The sequence below is a fragment of the Phocoena phocoena genome, chromosome 15 (genome assembly GCF_963924675.1).
Source record: "Phocoena phocoena chromosome 15, mPhoPho1.1, whole genome shotgun sequence".
NCBI lineage: Eukaryota > Metazoa > Chordata > Mammalia > Artiodactyla > Phocoenidae > Phocoena > Phocoena phocoena.
The window spans coordinates 59,293,793-59,316,844 of NC_089233.1; the positions used below are offsets into that span (position 1 = coordinate 59,293,793).

Sequence of the window (23,052 nt, forward strand, 5' to 3'; positions counted from 1 at the left end):
TTTTAGGCTCGAACATGGTACCACCCCAAACCTAGCTTTAAGAACGCTGTTCTCTTACTCACTGGGCAGTAGGACAAACTGGCCTGGCACCTGGAAGATCATGTTTGTGGAATGGAAGAATTAAACCTGAAGTGACTCATTTGAGAAGTTCGTCCACTGAATACTGAAGCAGAACCAGGTTCAAATCAGCATTAACCAATACCAACCAGAAATGTGAGGGTGACGAAGGGAAAGAAGGGACTAAGAACCCACCTAGGTAATGGAGGGCTCTGTGCCCCAGGTGCTGAGGCTCCTTCCTCATGACCACTGGGATCTGCTTCCACTCCCTAGCACCTCCTCTCAAGCCTTCAGCAAAATCTAAGTCTAGCTTATTTCCAGCTTGCCATCTTGATGCTAAGAAAAAAGGGGCTGGGGGGAGAAGGAACATGAGTTAAGATATACCTGCCCTTAAATTAGTAGGATCGTGGGTAAATGACTTAACCCTTGCAGGGTTGCAAAGGTGAAACAAAATGGTACATGTGAAAATACCTAGCATTCATGGTAGGTATTCAATGTTCTTTTCTTTCCCATTCCCTTTAAGGAAAATGAATCAAATCTGACCAATACGCTAGCCAGCATGTATATCTACTGACATTAATCTCCCAACATCTATTACTTCCTTCTACTTCAATATTGGCCAGTTGCCTTGCCAATTCTGCCCCAAAGATCCAAGCACTCCTCTATCCTCAGTGCTACTACATTCAGGTTCAACAACATCCCTTACTAGCGTGAATCAAATAATTGGTCCAACTGGTCTCCCAATCTCCGGTTCAAATCAGCTTACACATGCTGAAGCTCTTAATGCTGCATTGCTCTGCTCTGCTTTGCATATGGCTCCCAAATGCCTACTAAGTCAAGGTCAAATTCCAGGGTCCCATGTTTCACCTTATTTCTAGTCTTATTTCCCTTGCTCACATCTCAGACTCTGGTCCAACTGAACTACCAGTGCTGTTCCTGGTACACACTTTTGGATTATCCACCTCAGCTCTACCCACGCTCCAGCAGGCCACTGTCCTCCCCAACTACCACCTGTCTACTACATCCTTCACTACTCCAAACTGCTGGAGGCTCTCCAATATGCTAGGCTCCCACTGGCTTCAGGTCCCTTGCAGAGGCTAGGCCTTTTACCTGGGATGCTCCCCTCTGCTTCCAATTCCCTACTCTTGCTTCTGGGCACTATTCCCTGAAAGGTCAATTTCCTTAACGTTCGTTGTAAAGCAACTATGATAAATACTGATTTAATGTTTCTCTCCTTGACTAAGCCGCAGAAGTCATGAGGATGGGGCATGTTTTCTGATTTTGCTTACCACTGTTATCCCAGAGCCTAGCACGGTACTTGACAAATGAAAGCCCACAATCAATCTGTTAAATAAGCAAAGATTTCTCTAAAAGAATAGTCACTCACACACTGTTTATATAGTATCTAAAATGGAGAAATGGACATGTGCTATCTGAAGTGGGAGAATGGTTACGTTACTGTACCTATAATAGAATGTCAATTATTGAAGGCCACGCTTTCAAAGTATGACATGGAAAATGCTTGGGTTAGAGCTGAATGGAAGAGCAGGAAACTAAACCTAAAAGAGCATGATCTAAACTATGCAGAATTGGATGTGCGAGTAGGAAGGATACAAATTGGGGACAGTGTTTATATGCTGAAAAAAATGTCCGTACTTCTTTTGCACATTTTCTACAGTAAGCATTTATTAATTGATGAGAAAGTATTTCTAAAAAACTTAAGAGACTCAGCTCAAATGCAATGTCTACTCAAAACTTCCCTAGACTTTCTCATTTGTACTCAAATAATCCCTCAATTTCCTCCTTGAGACTTGGGAGGAATCTTTGGTAACCAGCACTTAGTTCTCTTCAACGCTGCATTTGTCCCCAACTCCATACCCCCCGCTTCCCTGGGCTCAGACTGAAGAATCCAGTAGTCCAGGAAGTGTGCATGCAGAACAAAAAGAAGTACACTCACCTAGTTTAAGAACACCCAAGATGCTCTGCCCTGAATTTTAAGCAGCACATGTGACCTGGTCCATTCTGGTTTCAAGTTCAAAGGCATCAGGCCGGTCCTGTGGGTTAGCAGCTAACATATCTTTCAAGAGCTGCTTGATCCCCTCAGACATGGAAGTCCTGCGTTTCTGGGGGATGTGCAACTCCATCTTTGGGTTTTCTAGCAGCGCCTCACCAACAGGGACGATCTCAGTCCCCTGTTTGATATAGGTCCCCAGGAGCTCCTTCTTGGTCTCAGAGTCAATGAAAGTGATTCTTTCTATCATTGCCCAGATGATAATGCCCAGGGCAAAGATGTCAGCCTTGGCTGTGTAGTGTCCCTCCCAGACTTCAGGGGCCATGTAGAAGTCTGAGCCACAGGCTGAGGACAGCCAGTATTTATTCACATTCACATTTTTGTTGTCTTGATTGCCCTCTTTACCTCGGGGGGCCAGCCCAGCACAGACCTTGCTTAGTCCAAAGTCTGCCACCTTGAGGATGGGGGTGCCAGACCGCTCTGTGATGAGGATGTTGTCTGGCTTTAGGTCCCTGTGCACGATGTGGTTTTTGTGCAGGAAGGCAATGGCGCTCGTGAGCTGTAGCATGAAGCTCTTGTTGGTGGCTGGGTCCGGCCTCCGGGACAGGACATACTGATTCAGGTCTCCACCTTCACAGAATTCCATGACAAACCAGAGATAGCAGGGCTCCTCAGCATAACCCAGGATCCTTTCTCCTAAATCAAGGGAAGACCAGAAAGAGCCCAAGTGAGATGGACACAGTCACACCACTTGTAGACTAAAGGGCTGTAGCATATTAGAGTAGGAGTGACAGTGATGACGATCGCTCCAATCCAAGAGGACCAGCATAACTGGCACGGAGCCAACTCTACACAACAAGGCCCATCTCTACTCATACAGGGTGAGTCAAGTGATAACAAGATAAGGGAACCCTGGTTTACTGATGATTAGCCAGGAGGCAACTTAGTTCACCTTTCCCAGTTTCCACTTCTGCTTCTTCACCTGTAAATGGCCATGTGTAACACAGAGTACCGACACTGGCACCTGACGTTCAATTTAATATTTACTACCACCCTAGGAGGTAGGAAGAAATAGCCCCATCTAATAAAATGAAGAACCCGAGGCTCACAGCGACTTAAGAGTTAACAGACTCAAATCCATGACTGCAGCGCCACTGTGTTTCATTATACTGTCTCCAAACAGGCAGCACCATACCACCCACATCTCCCAGGGCTGCTGCTGAGATGAGGGAAAATATGTGAGAAGACCGTCAAATGTCTGTTACTTCACGCTAAGCCAAAGACCTTCCCTCCCTTCCTTCCTTCCTGCCTTGTGCAGGGATTCTTGCCGATGCAACTAGAATGGCACTACAAGTTCATTTCAGACACACTCCAACTCAGTGTCTTCTGGTAGCCCACCACATGCCTAGCACAAGTTAGGTAAGTGAGAGGCCCATCTCTATGAAGTTTAGTTTGAAGGAGATAACGGATGTTTAAAACAGCAAGCATCACTAGCTGTGCATCTGCATCAAGGTCAAGTTTGACGAACAGTGAAGGGTGGGTAGGAGTCACCAGATCTAACGAAGTCCGAAGGGGCAGGAGTTGAGTGACCCCTAAGAGACAGGCAGTAAATCAGCAGGGAGAAGCCAGAAGGAAACTCCAGGCTGAGGTGGGATGGATAACGAGGCACAGGAATAAACAGACCAGAGAGGTGTACATAGGAAGTCTGAAGTGGATGTAAGATGTCATCAAGTAATGTGGAAACCTGAAACTCCAGCTCTGCCTTCCTCAGAAAGTCTTTCCTTTTGAACCACAGAAACTCCAGGAAAGCCGCTGACTGGCATCTCCAAACAAATCCCAATACACTTTATAAAGCAATTAACGGTACACTGAAGCCTTAGCATGAAGTTATTTGGTGACTGCAAGAGCCCAAAAAGCTTGAGCCTAAGCAGGCAGGTGTCTCACCTTGCTGATGAGTCTGGGTCAGCCTCGGGTGGTCACATGGATCATTCGTGACTGAGCCAGACCCTGAGGAAAAGTCCTCTGATCCCCTGTACAGTGTCTCCATTCTACCAAAGATGAAGGCTGCAACCCCTCACACAGCCTCTGCCAGAGGGTTTCTTTCACTAGTCATTTACTTTATTACAAAGAGAATGGGTGATCCAGATGAGATGTTCCTAAGCCCCGAAATTACCAAGGAACATAGCCTACAAAAAGCCAGTGGTCTGGAAGTTCTAGGTTGATCCAAGAAGATGACTAGACGGACAAGGCAAAAGCTTTAGGCTTTTCTGTTTTGTTTTGTTTTTTTGTGGTACGCGGGCCTCTCATTGTTGTGGCCTCTCCCGTTGCGGAGCACAGGCTCCGGACGCACAGGCCCAGCGGCCATGGCTCACGGACCCAGCCGCTCCGCGGCACACGTGATCCTCCTGGGCCGGGGCACGAACCCGTGTCCCCTGCGTTGGCAGGCGGACTCTCAACCACTGTGCCACCAGGGAAGCCCAGCTTTAGGTTTTTGACCACGACCTGACAGACCACATTTCCCCTGTAATTATATAATTTGTTTATACTGCTCACAATCAAAAGTCATACAGGTAGAACTAGTTTAGGGCAGATTTTTTTTTCTTTAAATCAGTTGTTTCCCATCTCATAATCCTCTTTCTAGGTCATCTGCTCCAGTAGGCTGAGGTTCTATCTAAAAGGACCCCAGGGACTTCCCTGGTGGCACAGTGGTTAAGAATCTGCTTGCCAATTCAGGGGACACGGGTTCAAGCCCTGGTCCAGGAAGACCCCACATGCCACAGATCAACTAAGACCTTAAGCCATAACTACTGAAGCCCGCTGTGCCTAGAGCCCATGCTCTGCAACAAGAGAAGCTACCGCCATAAGAAGCCCGTGCACTGCAACGAAGAGTAACCCCCGCTCACTGCAACTAGAGAAAGCCCGCGCGCAGCAACAAAGACGCAACGCAGCCAAAAATAAATAAATAAATAAATAAATAAATAAATAAATAAATAAAAAGACTGCAAAATGAAGTGGTGATCTGAGCCCTGATCAATCAACCTAGACTCCCGAGTAAAGCCCCATAAAAAGGAGAGCAAGAAATGTTTGGGGGTGGTAGAGCCAGAAAGTAAGGCATCAAATTCCTTCTGCAAAGGCCACATCAGAAAACAGTGAAACTTCTGGTGGGGAAATAAAGGGTGGGGAATGATGATTATTTTATACACAAAGTTGGTAACTATGGCAATTGAAATAAAAAGACAACAACTCTGTAAAACAGACTACATACAAGTCCAGGTTATGAGAATCCAGGGAAAGGAAAAAAAAAAGGTAAAAAAGTGCCCTCAGTCAGTGAGTGAGTGGGTAGATGAGACCTGGGATCAAGGGACTTGCTCTGGGGAATGAGCTAAGGTCAGGAGACGCCAAAGAAGGGGGCTGTTTGTAGAGATGACAGAACTGGACAGGAAGCAAACAAAGCATCAGTGAGCATGACAGAATGGAAAGTGGGGGACGTAGCTACTTGTCCCAGAGACAAAAAGCACTTTGCACTGGGTAGGACCTTGGGCTTATTTCATGAGAAGCTGCAGTATGTGTTTTCATGAAAGAACCCTAACTGCCCACAGAAAACATAAGAGGCATGTAAGAATTCCAGCCCTTTCCTTCAAGCAGATTGTCTACTGGGCCTCTCAGCTACCTCTCATCACAGCAAGATGGAGGGAGGGAATGCGGCACTCAACGCACTGGGTGCATTTCTGTTGAGAAGCAAGTAGTAGAAGAGCACACAGTAACAGAAGGGTAATAGAAGACCAGAGGACAGTAGTCTAGGTTGAGACCCCAATTCTGCCCCCGGTTCACTGGGTGGTTTCGAGACTATGATGGGAAGATAGCTAGAACCTGGGGCAAGTCCCTGAACCTCTGAGACTCAGTCTTCTCATCCATCAAATGAGAATGACACTTACACCACATACTCCTGAGTTAAGTCACAGTCAGCAGAGTATAAGGTACTTTGGGGGAATCACATCCTTTACCATCTCCTACATCATCATTCCCACCAGACCCCAGCCAAGTCCTAGTAAGTCACGGATTTCAGTACTCTCAGTGCTGGAGGCCAGAGAATACAGCTTTCACACGTTAGGCAAAAGATGAAACAGATAAGAAAATGAAAATGGATGATGATATCACATTTCTCAGGCTGTAATAGCTAAAATCCATATTCTAGCCAGAGCAGGCCACTTTTATTTGGGGTGACCTCTCTACGTAAAAGGTGACCCCTCTCCCCAAATCTGTGCAGGTGCATCTGAACGTGTACCTTAGGACCCAGCCTGAAAGCTAACCTACTCGACATGTGCCTGATTTCCCAGGTAACTTTCCTCTTCTGACCAGCCAAAGCCCAAGTCTCATTATTTACCAGGGTGACTGCGCACTGGGGAAGGGGAAATGGTCAAACTTCCAGGGATTATCGAACACTGGTTCTAAGCTGACACAAATTCCTGGAGACTCAAAACGTCACCATGGTCCAGTCAGGGTAGGGGGCCAATAGAGGTCAGGTGACCAGTGGAGTTTCAGCTCAGGTCTGTTTCACAGCAACCCCAGTGGGTCACTGAAGCCACCCTGTGGTTAATTCCCCAGTTTTGGGATGTAAAACTGGAACAAACAGATGCAGACACTAGTAGAATCCTCACATGAAATTCAGTTTTTTGAACTGATAGAAACAAACAAAATTTACTTAAGTTTTATAATTCCCTTATTTGGTATAAATCTGACAGTCCTGTAAGACTAAAAAGGGCTGAAAATTTAGCTGCCCAGAGCTGTAGAAAAGAGAGTGTTATTTGAAGGTGATAAGGAGTTGTGGCAAATCAACCTTTGAGAGCCCACTGGGTTCCAGGAACTATTTATCACAGCCTGAGTGGTTGGTAAGGTGCGATCCTGCACAGCCACATCCCTCCACCAGAATGTGCTAACTCCCAGGTTACAGGGGGCAAAGAAATGCACTCTGATTAGAGGCAGGCCTACCTTCAGGGGCGTTTTATTAACTTTCCCAAGTCCAGTAGCCAGAAGATCACAAAATAAACTCTGTATTTCAAAACATATCCTATGCCACAGTTCACAGGGAAACAATTAAAAAAAAAAAAAATCAAGCAGGGGACTTCCCTGGTGGTCCAGTGGCTAAGACTTGGTGCTCCCAATGCAGGAGCGATCCCTGGGTTCGATCCCTGGTCAGGGAACTAGGTCCCACATGCTGTAACTAAAAGATCCCACACTCGGCAATCAAGATCCCAAGTGCTGCGACTAAGTCCCGGCGCTGCCAAATAAATAAATTAAAAAAAATAAAGTTAAAAAAAATCAAGCAGGTGCCTCGCATCTCATTACTCATGGGCACAAGCAGTGGCTGAAGTCTCCCAACAAAATGGGCTGTATTCAGAAACTTGAGGTCAGGAGGCTCAGCATGACGGTAAGTCAGTATGGGCTGTGGAAAGGCAGGCACTTCCTGGAAAGGGATACAAAATACTCAGAATTTTATAAGCCTATTTCCAAGCATCCTCCAGAAATTCGACTTTTTTTTATATTGAAATATAGTTGATTTACAACGCTGTGCCGATCTCTGCTGTACAGCAAAGTGACTCAGTTATACATGTACATATTCTTTTCCATTACGGTTTGCCACAGGACAGTGAACATAGCTCCCTGTGCTGTACAGCAGAACCTTGTTGTTTATCCCTCCCCTACATAATGGCTGGCATCTGCTATGCTCTAGTGTAAGTACACAGTTATGCTAGAGCATGCACTGCTTGGCAGACCCCAAACATGTGATGAGCAAAAGCCTCTGCCCTTATGAAGGCTTCCAGCCATTAGAAGCAGAATGACTGCAGCTATGAGAATAAGGAAGAGGAGGCAGCCCTGCCTGAGGGGTAGGGGAGGGTGGTTAGGACGAAAGAAGGGCAGGCTGAGAGTAAGCAGCTCATGCACTATTTCCTGGGGTGAAGAGAGTGAGCACACGACACAGGGGGGTGTAAGCGTGCAGCGAGGGACCCACGTAACCTGGGGTAATCACAGAAGAGATGTGGTAGGAGATGGGGAGAAATGAGGTTGGAGGTGAAGCTGGAGTCAGCTCATAATGGTATCTGGCAGACTACAAGAATGTGAACTCTAAGAAATGGGAAGTGACTAAAAGTTCTTGAAGTAGTTTAGAAAGATAAGTTGCTTATTGAAACTAAGAAGGCACCAATGTAAAGTTAGACGTACCATTTAGGTAAGACATCCAAGCTGTTGACAACACTCTGGTTTGCCACTGACTGAGTTCTGATTTCAGAGATGTTAACATGTGGAAGAACACGTCTGAGAATCGACGAAACAGGTTCCCTCCGGAGGCAAGAGGAGTTAGAAACGGAAGACAGACTAGAGGCCAAGAGATGCATCAGGAGGTCCTGAAAGCTGAAGAAGTGAGGGCTCGCCAGGGAGGAGGCAGGAAGGGGATGGGAGAAAGGTCTTGGAGGTTTAGAATCAACAGAACTGAGCAACTCATCACTTCACATGTCATGGAAGGAAGGAAGAAGCCAATCCTCTCTTCTTACTCCCAACTTGCATCTACGTACATGACCCTTTCACAAGTGAGGAAACTGAGGCTCAAAAGATTAAATAACTTGCCTTCGGTCTCACTACAGTCTCACAGAGGCAGACCCCAGAGTCTCCACAGCCTGGATTCCTAACCCTGATGCTTTACTGCTGCCTCTCACTGCCTGCAGCAGAAGTTAACACCTGGATGTTCCACTTCCCACTGTGACAGTTCCTCGTTAAGTACTCTTATGGACGCCCCCAAGGAGTTCAATGTTCCTTAAGTCTCCAGTATTGATAGGCCAACCACATAACACACTGATTCATTTTTCACAGAGGATTATGATTTTGATAAGCATGCTGAGATAAACAATTCAGCAATATTTATCACAAGTCTTCAAAATGCTCAACACGACATAAAAATCCCACTCCAGGAATTTATTCTAAGAGAAGAGTACCAGAAAGGCAAAACAAAAACAAAAACCTACCACTACCAGCAACAAAAGGGCACACCAAGCACTAAAAACACACAGAACTGGTATTCCACACAGCACAGTACAAGTAAGGAGTTAGAACAACTGTCCACGAGTAATTAATGGTTAATAATGGCATCACCACTTCGTTGAATGCTTAAAGGGCCATGTTTTACTTCAACAAAATTTACTTAAAAAGCCAAAAGAGAAGATCACATAACACACCATAAGCATGTTTAATGTGAAGTGAGACATAAGATATAAAATTTTAAAGTTATGTTTAAGAAATTATAAAGGAATCCAGAAATGAGGTTTGAATTTGTTATGACCATAGCTATCCCTGCTTCTGATTAAATAAAAATTTTAATATACAACTTTTAACTAAAGAAGTGGTTCAGAAGATCAGTCCTGAGAAGATGCTGAAGATGAGGACCATTCAGCACATTCTCCCAAAACGAGCACATAGACCAAGCCCTCCTCCCAGCCTCAATGACCTTGAGCTGTGTCACTATAAAGAGGCTGGGTCCAGTGTCAACACCACAGGGTGTGTTCAATTCAAAGTACTTCATTAATCAAATGTCTTTGCGCACTACAGAACACACCCGCTCAGGGTGGCTGCCAGGGCAAGATGCAGTGTCCTGTAGAGGCCAAGAGGCCAGTTAGGAACTCTCAGGCCCAGGGGGAAAGGAGAAGGAGCCAGCCAGGCCTGGGGTCAAAACCACCCACTCCCACACTTTCATGGCTAATGTGACCCTGGGCAAACTGCTAAAAAAGACCCCATGAATATTTCATTTTCCATAAATTGGGAAGAGACACTTACCTCAATGGGCTGTTGGGAGGCTTAACTGTGACATACGAAGCCTCTTGCAAGGTGCCTGGACACCAGAGCAGACAACTACTGGGTATTAATCATGTTAAAAATTGCAAAGAACATCTGGATGTAAACCTAGAGCCTGACCTTTCACCACTGTGGGAATGGGCAAGTTACCTGACTTAATGGATCTTGATTTTCTTGTGTGTAAAACCAGGTTACAAAAACTCCAACCTAAAGTGGAGAGGACTAAATGAGAGCATGAACCATAAAAATCTAAGGTTAGCTATTAGGACTTGGAACATTGCAAGGCTCTTGTTAAAAATGCAGATTCCACTGGCCAGGCAGACTGGGGAGTAGGGCAGTCCTGGTTGTTTCTCTCTCCATGTGCAACGGTCCTTGCCACATGCCTAGCCTTACTGCGTGCCAGGCTCACTTCTGATTTACCCTTTTACAACTCATCCTTCCCTCCTCTAAACTTAGTCCACATTCCTGCCAGCTGTCCCCCCTAAAGCACCTCTCACAGGCTGCAGTGAAGTATCTATCATTGGTTGTGCTGTGCCCACCTCCTCCCTTAGACTGGGCACCACAGTGGAATGAGACCATGTCTCTGGGCTCCCGCAATGCACCTCACACACATTGAGTAGGTGATCAACAACTGGGTGAAATGAATCAAGATGAGAACTGTTAGCTGGAGAGGCTTAAAACAGAGAAATATCAGAGAACATTCTAGTATAGGGCATGAAGAATGTTTAGATTAAGACAACTAGGTAAGCATCCAGAATCTGTGAGTTACTGAGGAGGGCCCGTGGCTAAATACCACCAAAAGCCAAGTTTGAGCTGAAAATAAACTGATGTTCTATTGGGAAGCTAAGCTCTCTTTGAGAGTGTACTTACACTGTAAAAAGCCCTACCCAATACAATGCCAATTAATCAAAGCTCTCAAGTAAGTGTTGCTTCTATCTCCTGGGGCTGGTATCTAAAACCCCCAATGCACACAGAAGGAAAGCAGTCTGTCAGTATCAAGAGAAAAGGAAAGTCTGTGCGGTTGTCCCAAGACAATCAAGAGCAGAACAGAAAGGAGGCAGAGGGTCCCTGGCAGCTGAGACCTAGGGGAGGCACCAGTAGAAATCAGCAGTGCCACAAGTACTGGTTAACACATAATTGAAAATAGATAGTAGCCATTAGCTTCTGAGTAAAATATGATTACATCCATTTAACAAGAAGAAAAACAGGAGAGCCCAGAACTTAAGCCACCTGCCCCAAGAGCGCAGCGCAGCTGTGAAGGAAAGCTGACTCAATCCAGAACGCCGGGGCTTGGAGCCTGGCTTGGTTCTGCTGAGCTGCTATACATCGGGCAACGTCACTAACCTCAGTGCCTCAAGTTGTCTCACCCGTAAAATAGGGATAATTATAGTATTGACTTCAAAAGGTGGTTACGAAGACTGAAACAGTTAAGAGGCATAAAGCCTTTAGAACAGCTCTTGGCACACAGCAATCAGTGAGTTTTAGCTTTTATTAACAGGGTGAAACTGGGACTAAGACCTTCCGACTCCCAGTCAATACCAATGTTCTACTGTATCCCATTCATTTCCAGGGACCCTAAATGCTGCCTTTATATCTATGTCAGGGTAGCCGAAGACTACCATTCAGCTCCCTGCCTCTACCCAGGGATCTCTAAACTCTGAGACCCCAAAGCTGCAGTAGAGAATTCAGAGGTGCTTTCCAGCGTCCTGGGAAGGGGGCACCCAGCTCTGAGCCCAAGATTTCCCTGGGCTCTCAATGCGCTGAGAGGAGTTTGCAGGCCAACAACCCATCCACTAAGACACTGGCTCCCCCTCAGCTTCCTGAGGTCTATCTCCTTCCTTGCTCCCCCAGGCCTCTGTGCTCCCAGAGGGAACCTCTACTGTTTTCTGGGACACCCACCACTCATGACCTTGCACGACTGTCATGGCCAAGCCTTCTGCATGCCTCGTGGAGGAAACTCTGCATAGCTTCTTCTAGTGCAGTGTATGGCTCACAGTCACACCGTGCATCGGCGTGCAGACAAGACTGCCTCCCAAGGGCCAAGATTCCCACCCATGTGAAAGCCCCTCCAGGTATCTTGAGTACAGCAAACGTCAAATAATTGGTCAAGCGGAACATGTCACGTTTTACCAAGTTGGGATAAGCTAGGTTCCTGGCTTTTCCAAACTTCTAATTATTCAGTTTTATGAGCCTTGACAGTTTGTTGTGGATTTTTTTTTTTGTCTTTATTTGCTGCTATTTGTATAAGGGTCAGTGTGCACTTTGTAGAGAGCATCAGAATTTCTGAGTTTGACAATGAGCTCAGGCATGCCTGCTGTCTAAGTGGCAGTAATCTTGAATTCAGTTTTAGGTGCAATCAGGACAGGGTCCTTTGGCAATGGAAACAAGGGGATAAAAGCAAACTGTTAACCCTTTTTTAATGAAAAGTTCTTAAAAGTTAAGCAAAGCCACCAACCCATCAACCAAATAATTTACAGGATTGTTAATCTGGTTTAAAAAAGCCTGGGAGACTGGTTTGAATACTACCACTAACTCATCTGGGGCAAGTCCTGTCTCTTCTCTGGGCTTCAATTTCCTTCCCTGTGAAACAGAAGGCCAGATCAGACATCTAAGATGGCTCACTACTGACTGTCTGAAACTTCTGTTCTCTATTTAATGCTCTGGGTAGGACTTTTTGGTCTTTGTTCAGGGAGAAAGGAAGGACATAAGACATAGAAGTCTATCTAAGTGGAGAAGATGAAGAACTGCATTAAGAAGTCCCCTTACCCCTTTTTGGATATTGGTTTATTCATACATAATTTTTTTAAACTAGAGAAATGCCTTCTGGTGGAGTTGATACTTGGAGAGGGGGGAGGAGAAAGGAGACAGACAACCATTCTCTATTTGTTCTCTATTTGGCCAAACTGTGAAATAAATAGCAGTCTCTTCTCTACCTATTCATGTGTTCCTAGGCCCCCTTCTTTCAAAGCCCACCTTCTCTGCTAACTTCTGGCTAACTCCTGATTCTCATTCTTGTTAATACGTACAACACAGAACAAAGCCATTAATGAGCCAACTTGCCTTTTCTTCCATGACCTTGATTAGCATTTGAGTCTTCTACATGTCCTCAAACTTCAAATTAATTTCCTTTGGGACAAAGAGTTTTTTTTTTCCTCTGCAAATACCACCATAGGGACCTCAGTAAAAGTTTGTGGATTTGGTTCATTGAGATTTTAAGGCAGATTAACACTTTTCAGTCTATTCAAAATTATTCTAAATTGCAGGAGTCGGGGCAAGAGGTGACCGCATCTGTTTACAGACAGAGCTGAACCAGATTACTTGCAAACTAGAAGGAATCTGCCCCGGCGGCATATCAGGACTGCTAAATTTTGGAAGCTGAAGTCAGGAGAACTTAACCTGGAGTAATTTGGATATTTGTTCTCCACTTTAATACTGATAGCAAAAAGCTTAACGCCTATTAACTGCTTGTTAAATTTACACTTGACACATAAATCTGAATATCAGTTTATAAGCAGAGGCAACATGCATTGTCTTTACTGCTCTCTCCCTAAGCCCAGAATATTAACTGACCCATAGTAGAGGCTCATATATTTAAGACTCCAAATAACTAAAAGGGACATATTAAGTATGTGGGCTAAAGCAAAATATTTCGTTTCTTTTAGGCCTCAGTTTTAGTTCACAAAGGGAGGAAGAAAATACCAGTGTTTCTGTCAACTTGGCGCTGCCTACAGTACAGGAAACAGAATGTGTTCCATGGTCAAGTTTGGGAAACTTGAACAGGAACACTGTGAATTTCGAAGGGGATGACAGTGGAAGAAGATTCAAAACGTAGCCTGAACTTACTGAAGCAGCAAATTTCTCCTCATCTGGAGCACTTGTTGACATTCCCAGGCTGCACAGCAACCCTATGACAGAGGAACCCTCACCCTATTAGTAAAGGAATGCTCCCCACAGGTTTGAAACAACTTGTCCCATGCAGTCAGCTGAGACAAACTATGACTACAAGTGAGTCTAACCCCAAAGCCTGTGTTATGCTGCCACTGTTTACTGCGGAGTTTTGACAAATTCTACAAGTGAGGAAAGTTTGAACAGTATATGTAGGGACACAAAGCAAAGACTTCCAACCCAGGTTGAAGTTTCAAAACTGGTATCAATGAGCTGAGGATAGAAGAGGATCCTTTGGAAAAGCAAACTCCTACATCCCAAGGCAGTCATGTAAGTTGGAAGTCCAGACCATTCATTAACCACAGAAAAGACAGTCTGAGAGTGAAGTGAAGAGCCTGTAGAATACAGGTAAGCTGAAAGAATCTCCTTGGAAAGTCTTTTCAAAACAAATATATTTACCCTGGAGAGAGGGTGGGCTTTTCAGGATGGATGGGGCAGGGATGGGCATAAAAAGTAGAAGCCTATTTTGAAAAAGGACCCCGGGTAATATTGAGCATGTCCTCAATCCGCTGTCAAACAACTGACCTGAAACAGGACCAGGAGTTCTCTTGGGATGGGCCTGGAGGATCTTATAGTCAGGCAAAAGCTCCCAACAAAACGCCCTATCCAACCCCACCCCAAATCCTACCTGCTGTTACTAAGGTCAGATCTAGTTCATCCTTTGGGGAGGGAGGAAACCATTACACCTTTTAAAAGGATTGAGACCTTGAATCAAGACAGATCTGAGTTCACATCGCTTAAGCTATGAAAAATTGTAAACAAACCAGGAGCACAACCATACCTCCCTTACAAGCTGATTAACCTCCATCAACTTAGGTTCGTTCACCTCTAAACCTTAGTTTCTCCACTTATAGAAAGAGAAGAGGAGTTACTTTTCAAGTTATACCTCAAGTCACTCTGTAAGAGATCTAGGGCAGAGCTGGGTCTCAGATTAGCAACTTCTCCCCTGAGGAAGTCTCCTCAGGCCTTCCTAGCCCACTGGCTCTCTCTTCTATGAACAGACCCTTGGCTACTTGTAGTCTGAACAAGGCACGTGAGCACTCAGGATGCACACACTCCCTAACTGCAGTTAAAACCCCGAAACCAGGACTAGCCCTCCCAGGACTGCAAAATCCCCTTGCTTCACTGAGCCCCATCGTCCCTATAAATAAAACCACTTGGAAGCCAGCCTCAGAGGGTGGCTGTACAAGGGAAGAAAAAGATGTTAGGTGTGTTGTGTGACAGCTCTAGACCCACCTGTGGAGTTATTATTCTGCAGGCTCCTAGAGGACCTAGGCTGAAAACCGCCGGTTTGCTTGACTGCCCTGGGATGAAGGGCTGGTGGTGGTGGGGTGGGGAGGGTCTCAGAGGAAAAGGAAGACCAGGAAACAAGAGTTAGCAGGGTGGAGCCGGAGGGTGTCAGGATTTTTGGAACCAGACAGGGAGCGGGTGTGGGTGGGTCCAGCAAAGTTTTTTTGTTTGCTTTGGGAGGGAAAGAGAAGAGGCCCTAGAGTGTGAGGGGGCTCGGCAGTTCTTCCACCGACTCTGAACCCAACGCCCTCCACTCCCAAGTCCGACCTTAAAAGTGCTACACGTTTCATAGTAATGGTTCACACTTATGGAGCACTTCCTACGACAATGGTTAGCACTTAATGAGCCCTTGTTATTAAAATACCAGCTAACATTAGTGCCGGGGACTAATCATGGATCCGGAGAGGAGAGAGCGGCCCGAACGTCTGCCCCGGAAAGGAGGGTGTGTCGGGTCCAGGGCGACAAAACCGGGACCAGGGTCTAGGGGTCAGTTTGGGCCGAGCCCAGCAGATTCGTGGGTCCAGGCCATGCGTGGCCAGGGCGGCCCTCGGCATTCCTACCTTTGAGCGAGGTTTCCACCAAACGCAGGTAAAGCTGTGAGCTCTTGTTGCCGTGGCTCATGCGCTGGGCTAGCCCGTTGCGCTGCAGGACGCACTCCTCAAACTGCACGACGTTTTGGTGGCGCCGCTTGAGGCTGGTCAGGGCCCAGAATTCGGCTAGCGCCAGCTCCACGTTCTCGGGGGCGTCGCAGCGGATCTTCTTGACCGCCACCCGGGCCCCGCTGCGCCCGGCCACTGCCTCGTACACCACGCCGTAGCTGCCGCGCCCGATCTCCGCCAAAAGGCTGTAGCGCGGCCGCGCCGACCCGCCGCCGCCCTCCGGCCGCCGCCGCGCCAGGTAGGCCTCGCCCGGGGCCTCGGCCGCCACCGGATCCATGGCCTGGGCCACCGCCGCCGGCCTCAGCTTCGCGCTGAGCGCCCGCGGCACTGGGCTTCGCCTTTTCCGCTCGGGGCTTTGTGTACCTCTGCGGGCGCCGTCCTCCTCCCCCGTTTCCATGGCTGCGGGCGGCGGGGGGAGCAGCAACGGCGCTGCCCGGGACCCCCCTGCCTCATCCCTCCGTCCGGCCCCGGGACGCGGAGGAGCGGGACCCTGGATTGTGACCTGCGGGCGAAAGAATCGGTTAAACGACCAGGCCAAGGCCGGGAGGCAGGCAGCGGAGGCCTCAGGGCGTCCCACCACCTCCTCCGGTCGCCACGGCCCCTTTAAGACGGAAGGCAGGGCTGCTGACTGAACGGGGGAGGGGAGGGGAAAGCGGGAAAGACGAAACCACGGGGCACTGGCTCAGAGGGGGAGCCGGAAAGAAAAGCAGAAACTCCCCGCCTTTTCAGTTAACTTATTGTACAGCAATACGAGAAACAAGGACTCGCAGCTTTCGTGACTTATGAAAATCGCCCTTAAGAAGAAATTCGGACTGTGGAGATCTTTTTTCCGCTTGGCTCCCTCTGGGATGCCCCTCCCCGCGTCCCGCCCTGTGTTCTCCCGGGTGTAAACAGTCCATTGAATTAAGCCGGAGCGGAGCCCAGCGGACCAACCCAAGTCCCGCCGGGCTGCGGGTGTAAGGGGTTGGCTTGAAAGTTCGGAGTCCCTGAGCGCGCCCAACCGGGGGCCCAACTGCCCTCCGCAGACGCCCGAGGCGGCGGGCGTAGTTCCAGTTTGGGTGCTAGCTTTCACTCCGCGGACCGCGCCCTTACCTGGCCTGCGCCCTTCCACTTCCGGGCAGCGCGTTTCCCCTCTAAGGCCCCCAGCTGGGGATGGTCCGCTCCAGGCCAGGGCTGCTTCGGGTACCTAGCCGGGCGAGAGATCGTGGCCCGGGTCGGGTGTGCGACAGAGCCTGTTGCTGTACGGGTGACGGCAGCGGTGCTCTCGGGGGACAACTGGGCGTCAGGGCTCCCGCGGCTCTCCACGTGTTCGCGCCAGCTGAGCCCTTTACGTAACCTTTTTATATAAGCCGCACGTCCCACCCGCACTCGGGCCAGCGGGGGCTCCTGGTGGCCCATCCCCCGGGAGGCCAGCCGAGTACTGCGCCGCCGGGGTCCTGCCAAGGTCGGCCGACCAGTAGCAGCCGGGTGAGCCCACGCGGGGCCGGGGCCCAATCACAGGCGAGAACACCCAACCAACAAAAAACTGGCGCCAAATTCCCGCGATCGGGCAGCGGCCTCCGGTCTCCGCAGCCGCCTGCGCACCGCAACCTCCTCTCTTCCTTGCCTGCGCTGCATGAAGAGGAGCTGTACCCAGTAGGCCCTAATAAATACTGATTGGTTGATTGGATTGGTCGGTTTAATTGATTCATAGGTCTTGCCTGGGAACCGCCCGCTGGGATGGAATCCACGCCCCCTCTCCTATTAAGCTCCTTGATCCTGGGTAAAACATTGCCCCACTTGGAGCCTCAGTTTCCCCTTCTGAAAAATGGGTAGACTCGGCCTTGCCTCCCAGGGTTGATAGCCCCAAATAAAAAATATATATATTATATAAAATATTAATATATAAATATTTAGATTTTGATATAAATCTAAAGTGGCTAATTGGGTGCAGGGCTGAGAGTGCTGAATGTAAGCTCCATTTAGACATGAATCTTTATTTTGTTCACTGCTTTGTACCTCAGTGCCGAGTAGGTGCTCCATATTTGTAAACTGAATCTACAGATATTGAGTGCCTGTAATGTGCTAGGCACCGTTTTTGTTCTAAATTGTTGGGGAAAGAGCGGTGAACAAGACAGTCTCTACCTTAGTTGAGGTTCTGTGCCTCGTCAAATCATATGGGTGACTTTGTGCAAATAACACTTTCTTAAGTGTCTCTTGTCCTCATCTGTAATATGGGAAGAACAGTAGTTGAAGGATTCACTGAGGTTAGACAGTTAAAGCGCTTAGAATAGGACAGGGCCTTGCACACATTAAATGTTAGATATTATTAAATAAATACATAGGATCATTTTTGACAATGTAAGTGTAATAGAGGAAAAGAATGAGCTAAAGAGTGCCTGGGGGTTGGGGACAGGCCACTTTGTTAGTGTGGTCACTAAAAACTTAACTTTTTTTGGATAAAATTTCAAATTTACATATAAATTACAAGAATAGTAAAGAATCTCATATTTTTAACCATAATAATAATTTGTTATATTTTACTACATTTGCATTATCATATTCTCTCTTGTGTATTTGTTTGTGTATGTATTGTATATAATATGTATTTGTATTTTCTTTTCCCCCAAAACCACTTTAGACTAAATTTCAGACATCATTCCCCTTTCATTCCTAAATATTTCTGTGTGTTCTTCCTAAGAACATGGATATTCTCTTGCAAAATCTCAGTACAATTATCAAAATCAAGAATTTTGACAATAATGCAATTCTTTAATATGTCTTCCATATTTAAATTTTGTTAATTGTCCCAATAATATAGCTATTCCCTACGATCCAGTCAGGATCACTTTGCATTTAGTTGTCATGACTCCAGAGTTTCCTTTACTCTAGAAAGGCAGTTAATTATTCAGCTTTTCTTTGTCCTTTATGACCTTAACTTTTTTTTTTTTTTTTTTTTTTTTTGCGGTACACGGGCGTCTCACTGTTGTGGCCTCTCTCGTTGCGGAGCACAGGCTCCGGACGCGCAGGCTCAGCGGCCATGGCTCACGGGCCTAGACGCTCTGCGGCATGTGGGATCTTCCCGGACCAGGGCACGAATCTGTGTCCCCTGCATCGGCAGGCGGACTCTCAACCACTGCGCCACCAGGGAAGCCCTGACCTTAACATTTTTGAAGAGTACTGGTGAGTCATTTTATAGATGTCCCTAAGTTTAGATTTGTCTGGTATTTTCTCATGATTAGAATTAGGTTATGCATTTTTGGTAGGAATGGCACTGAAAGGAGTTGTGTCCTCAGTGTACCACATCAGGAGGCACATGGCATATTTTTATTCCAATACTGATGATGTTCACTTTGATCATTTGGTTAAGGTGGTGTCTGCCAAGGTACTACACTGAAAAGTTACTATTTTTCCCTTTGTAATTATTAAGTGTCTTGTGGGAAGGTATTTTGAGACTACCCTGTTCTTCATCAGACTCTCACCCACTGTTTTTAGCATTCATTTATGGTTCTTGCCTGAGTCAATTACTCCCATGGTTACAAAATGCTGATTGAAAGGCCTCTGTATTAGTTTGCTAGGGCTGCCATAACAAAATACCACTGACTGGGTGGCTTAACGGAATTCATTTTCTCACAATTGTGGAGGCTAGAAGTCCAAGATCAGAGTGTTGGCAGGTTTGGTTTCTCCTGAGACCTCTGTCCTTAGTTTGCAGATGGCTGCCTTCTGGCTGTGTCCTCATAAGACATTTTCTCTGTGGGGATATCTTTTCCTTCTCTTATAAGGACACAGTCGTATTGGATTAGGGCCTACCCTAACTGGCTCATTTAACTTAATCACCCCTTTAAAGACTTTATCCCCAAATGTATTATTGATACATTCTAAGGTACTGGGGGTTGCGAATTCCACATATGATTTTGGCAAGGGTGGGAAGGGGGGAATTAAGTCTATACCAGTCTATAACAACTAAATCTATAACAGTGACATGAGCTGAGACCTCAAGCCAGCCATGCTAAAACTAGTGGAAAGGCATTTCAGGTAGAGGGAGTAAGTATAGAAGCTGTGAGGAACATGACTGATGTCAAATTTAAGCCAATGGGTGAGAATGTGACATGGTACAACCACTTTGGAGAAAAAAGGTTTGGCGGTTTCTTATAAAGTTAAATATATATCTACCCTATAGCCCAGTAATTACATGCCTAGGTATTTACCCAAGATAAATGAAAACCTGTGTTCACTAATACACTTGCATAAGGATGTTTATAGTGGCTTTTTCTATAAGTCCCAAACTGGAAAACACTCCAATGTTCATCAGTAAATGAAGGGATAACCAAATTGTGGTATTTTTGTACCAAGAAATGTTGTTCAGTGGGGGAAAAAAAAAAGGAATGAAGTATTGATACAACATGGATGAATCAAAATAATTATGCTCAGTGAAAGAAGTCAGGAACAAAAGGGTATATACTGGATGATTCTATATACAATTCTTGAAAATGCAAACGAATTTATGGTGACAGAAAGCAGATTAGTAGTTGGGGTGGCGGAGAGGGGATGGAATACAAAGGGACTTGAGAAACTTTTTGAGGGGATGGATATGTTCATTATCTTGAAATTACCTTGTGATACTTTCAAGGGGGGAATATGTTCAAAACACTTCAAAGTGTACACAGTACACTTTAAATAAGTGCAGTTTTTGTACATCATTTTTGCAGCTTTACCTCAATAAAGTTGTAAAAAAAAATGAGGAAAAAGAGTACATACTATTTGATTCCATTAATGTAAAGGCAAGCTACACTGATCTGTGGCGGCAGAAATCATATCAGTGGTCACCTTTGGGTGGGAATTACTGCTAAGGGGCAGTAATGCATACCAACTAGAAGAACATTCCATGTCAGGGGGAAGAGCAGGTGCAAAGGCCCTGAGATGTAGCACCCAAAGCGGCCAGTGTGACTGCAGCGCAGGGAATAGGGAAGAGTAGTGGAAACAGAATGGTGATGCTCCCTTCCCATCCCCGCTACTTCAGTGGGTAAGAACACCCAAGGGGCAGCTGGCCCTGGGGTGGGGGGGAGGGGTTCTCTGGGAAAGCAGTAGGCTCTGGGCTGGGAAGGAAAGGTTGGGTGAGTGGAGGAGTGTGGAAGGGATGGAAGCTGGGAGAAGGCTGAGACTACTCCAGTGGGCTGGGTCAGAGGGTAGTGGGAATGAGGAGGGGGCTTGGAAGTTGAGGGTTGGGGGCTGGAGGTGGCACTGGGCCATGGCAGAGAATCGTCTGAAATGGCGGTTGTAGCAGGGGAGCTGAGGATGGGAAGGGGTTAAGGGGAGAGAAGCTGATATGGGGTATGGGAGGAGGACCTCAGAGGGGCTGTGGATGTTCTGAAGGACAGAAGCTTGAGGTGGGTGCCTCAGTGGAGGGTGTACTCTGAGTGGGGGACGCTGGGGAGGGCTGTAGGGAGGCTATGCCATTGGCTTGAACTCCCCTCGCATGATGGAACTGGATTTCAGAGGCTCCAGGAGGGCTGTCTCCAAGAAAAACTGGAGCCTGTCATGCTTCCTAACAGCCCGAAGCTCACAACAATTACAGGGAGATACAGTTAACCCCATTTTATGAATGGGAAGATTGAACTTGGAAGCTGTCACATTACAAGCAAGTGGAATAGCTGAAATGTGATCCCCAGCAGCCTTGGGTTTTGGTGCCCAAACTCTTAACTTTTACACAAACCGGGGTTCTCCAGCTCAAGTGCACCTCAGCATCACCTAGATTGCTGGACCCCACCCCCAGAGCAGCTAACCAGTAAGTCCTGGGTAGGGCTTGATTATTTTCATGCCTCACTAGGTCCCAGGTGATGCTGATGCTAACGTTGTTGGTCTAGGAAGCACACTTTGAGAACCACTGCATTACACTATACTGCCCCTAGACTGAGCACAAAGCTGAGGCAATTGTAGAGGATTGGAGTTCTGGCAAAGAATTTGAGGATGGATTGGAGCTACTCACAGAAAACTAAGCAAATAAGCCAAGGTGATTATTAAAGCCAAAAAAACAAAGAATTTATAAGAAGAACATTGTAATCATCATAAACTACAACACTCAGCTGGAAATAATATTACACTGTCATTATAATGTAAGAACAGTACATTGATTTAACCAGAAATTATGACATAATTATTTTGGGAAAATTGGAGCAGGAGGGTATGTGTGTGTGTGTGTGTGTGTGTGTGTGTGTGTGTGTGTGTGTGTGAGAGAGAGAGAGAGAGAGAGAAGAGGGAGGGAGAGACTAAATTTTTATTCTCCATAGCTGTAAGTTAATAGAAAAGGTCTGAAATTTGAAAATCTTGAAGTGACACCATAGTCAGGTATAAAAAAGTAACCATAGAATGAGTTATTGCTTCATGGGATGGGACTTAGTGGTGAGAAAGGGGATTTTTGTTATAAGCCTTGTAATAGTATCTAACTCGTAGTAGTAATTAACTCTTAAACATTATGTATATTTATTACTTGGATTGAAATTGAAATTAAAAATAAGAGTGGGTGTGGGCTTTGGCCACCACTGAAACAGCCTGTCAGCTTGGTGGCGCTGTTCAGCTTCTGGCCATGAGGTGTTCCTCTTGTCCTTGAATCGCCTAGAAGCGATTAACAAGTGGTTAAGTACCCAAATCACACCCTGGGGACACCACACTAGAGATATTGCACCCACTGAGACTCAACAGAGAGGGCCTCTTGTTTATTTAACAAGGGTCTGAGTCACAGAAAACAAAGATGGAAGCAGATAACAGCCACCCTGTTTCCCAAACTTAAGGGATTGTTCTCATTTCACATGTTCTTCCCATCAGCCACTTCAGGGCTCTGAAATTCCAACCTCTCCTCCTCTCCCTTCTGGGAATGTCATAGAAATTCTTTGTCAGGCTATCATCTGAGTATTTGCTGCAGAAAATTGGTTGCTAAGTTCTTAGGAGTTGTTTATGGTTTTTAGAAAGGTAAAGGAATACAGTGAGCTAGCAGGGCAAAGTCCTTGATTCTATAACTACTGGGACATTCAAAATAAACTATTGGGGAATCTGGTTGAAAGGTACACAATCATAAGGCACCAAAGTACACTCATTGATCAAAGTATGAAGCATACAGCCTTTTAGGAAGGCAATTTGAAAATTTGTCATTAATATATTTAAAAATCCATACACTTTGAACCAGCAATCTCATTTCTAGGATTTATCCTATAGAAATACTTACCCATTAGTGGAAAATATATGTGCTGCAAGAATTTTTATTGTGGTCATTTGTAA

The 23,052-nt window shown here is 46.3% G+C and overlaps 1 protein-coding gene across 1 annotated transcript; it reads right to left on the minus strand.

The window, feature by feature from the left end:
- Positions 1–1,725: 1,725 nt before the first annotated feature.
- On the minus strand, positions 1,726–17,199 carry STK35 (serine/threonine kinase 35). The gene is made up of 3 exons (XM_065893339.1): positions 16,894–17,199; positions 15,703–16,303; positions 1,726–2,764 (listed from the first exon to the last, which is right to left on the minus strand). Exons 1-3 carry the CDS (start codon positions 17,197–17,199, stop codon positions 2,052–2,054), a joined length of 1,620 nt encoding a protein of 539 aa, XP_065749411.1. The 3' UTR covers positions 1,726–2,051.
- Positions 17,200–23,052: the final 5,853 nt, after the last annotated feature.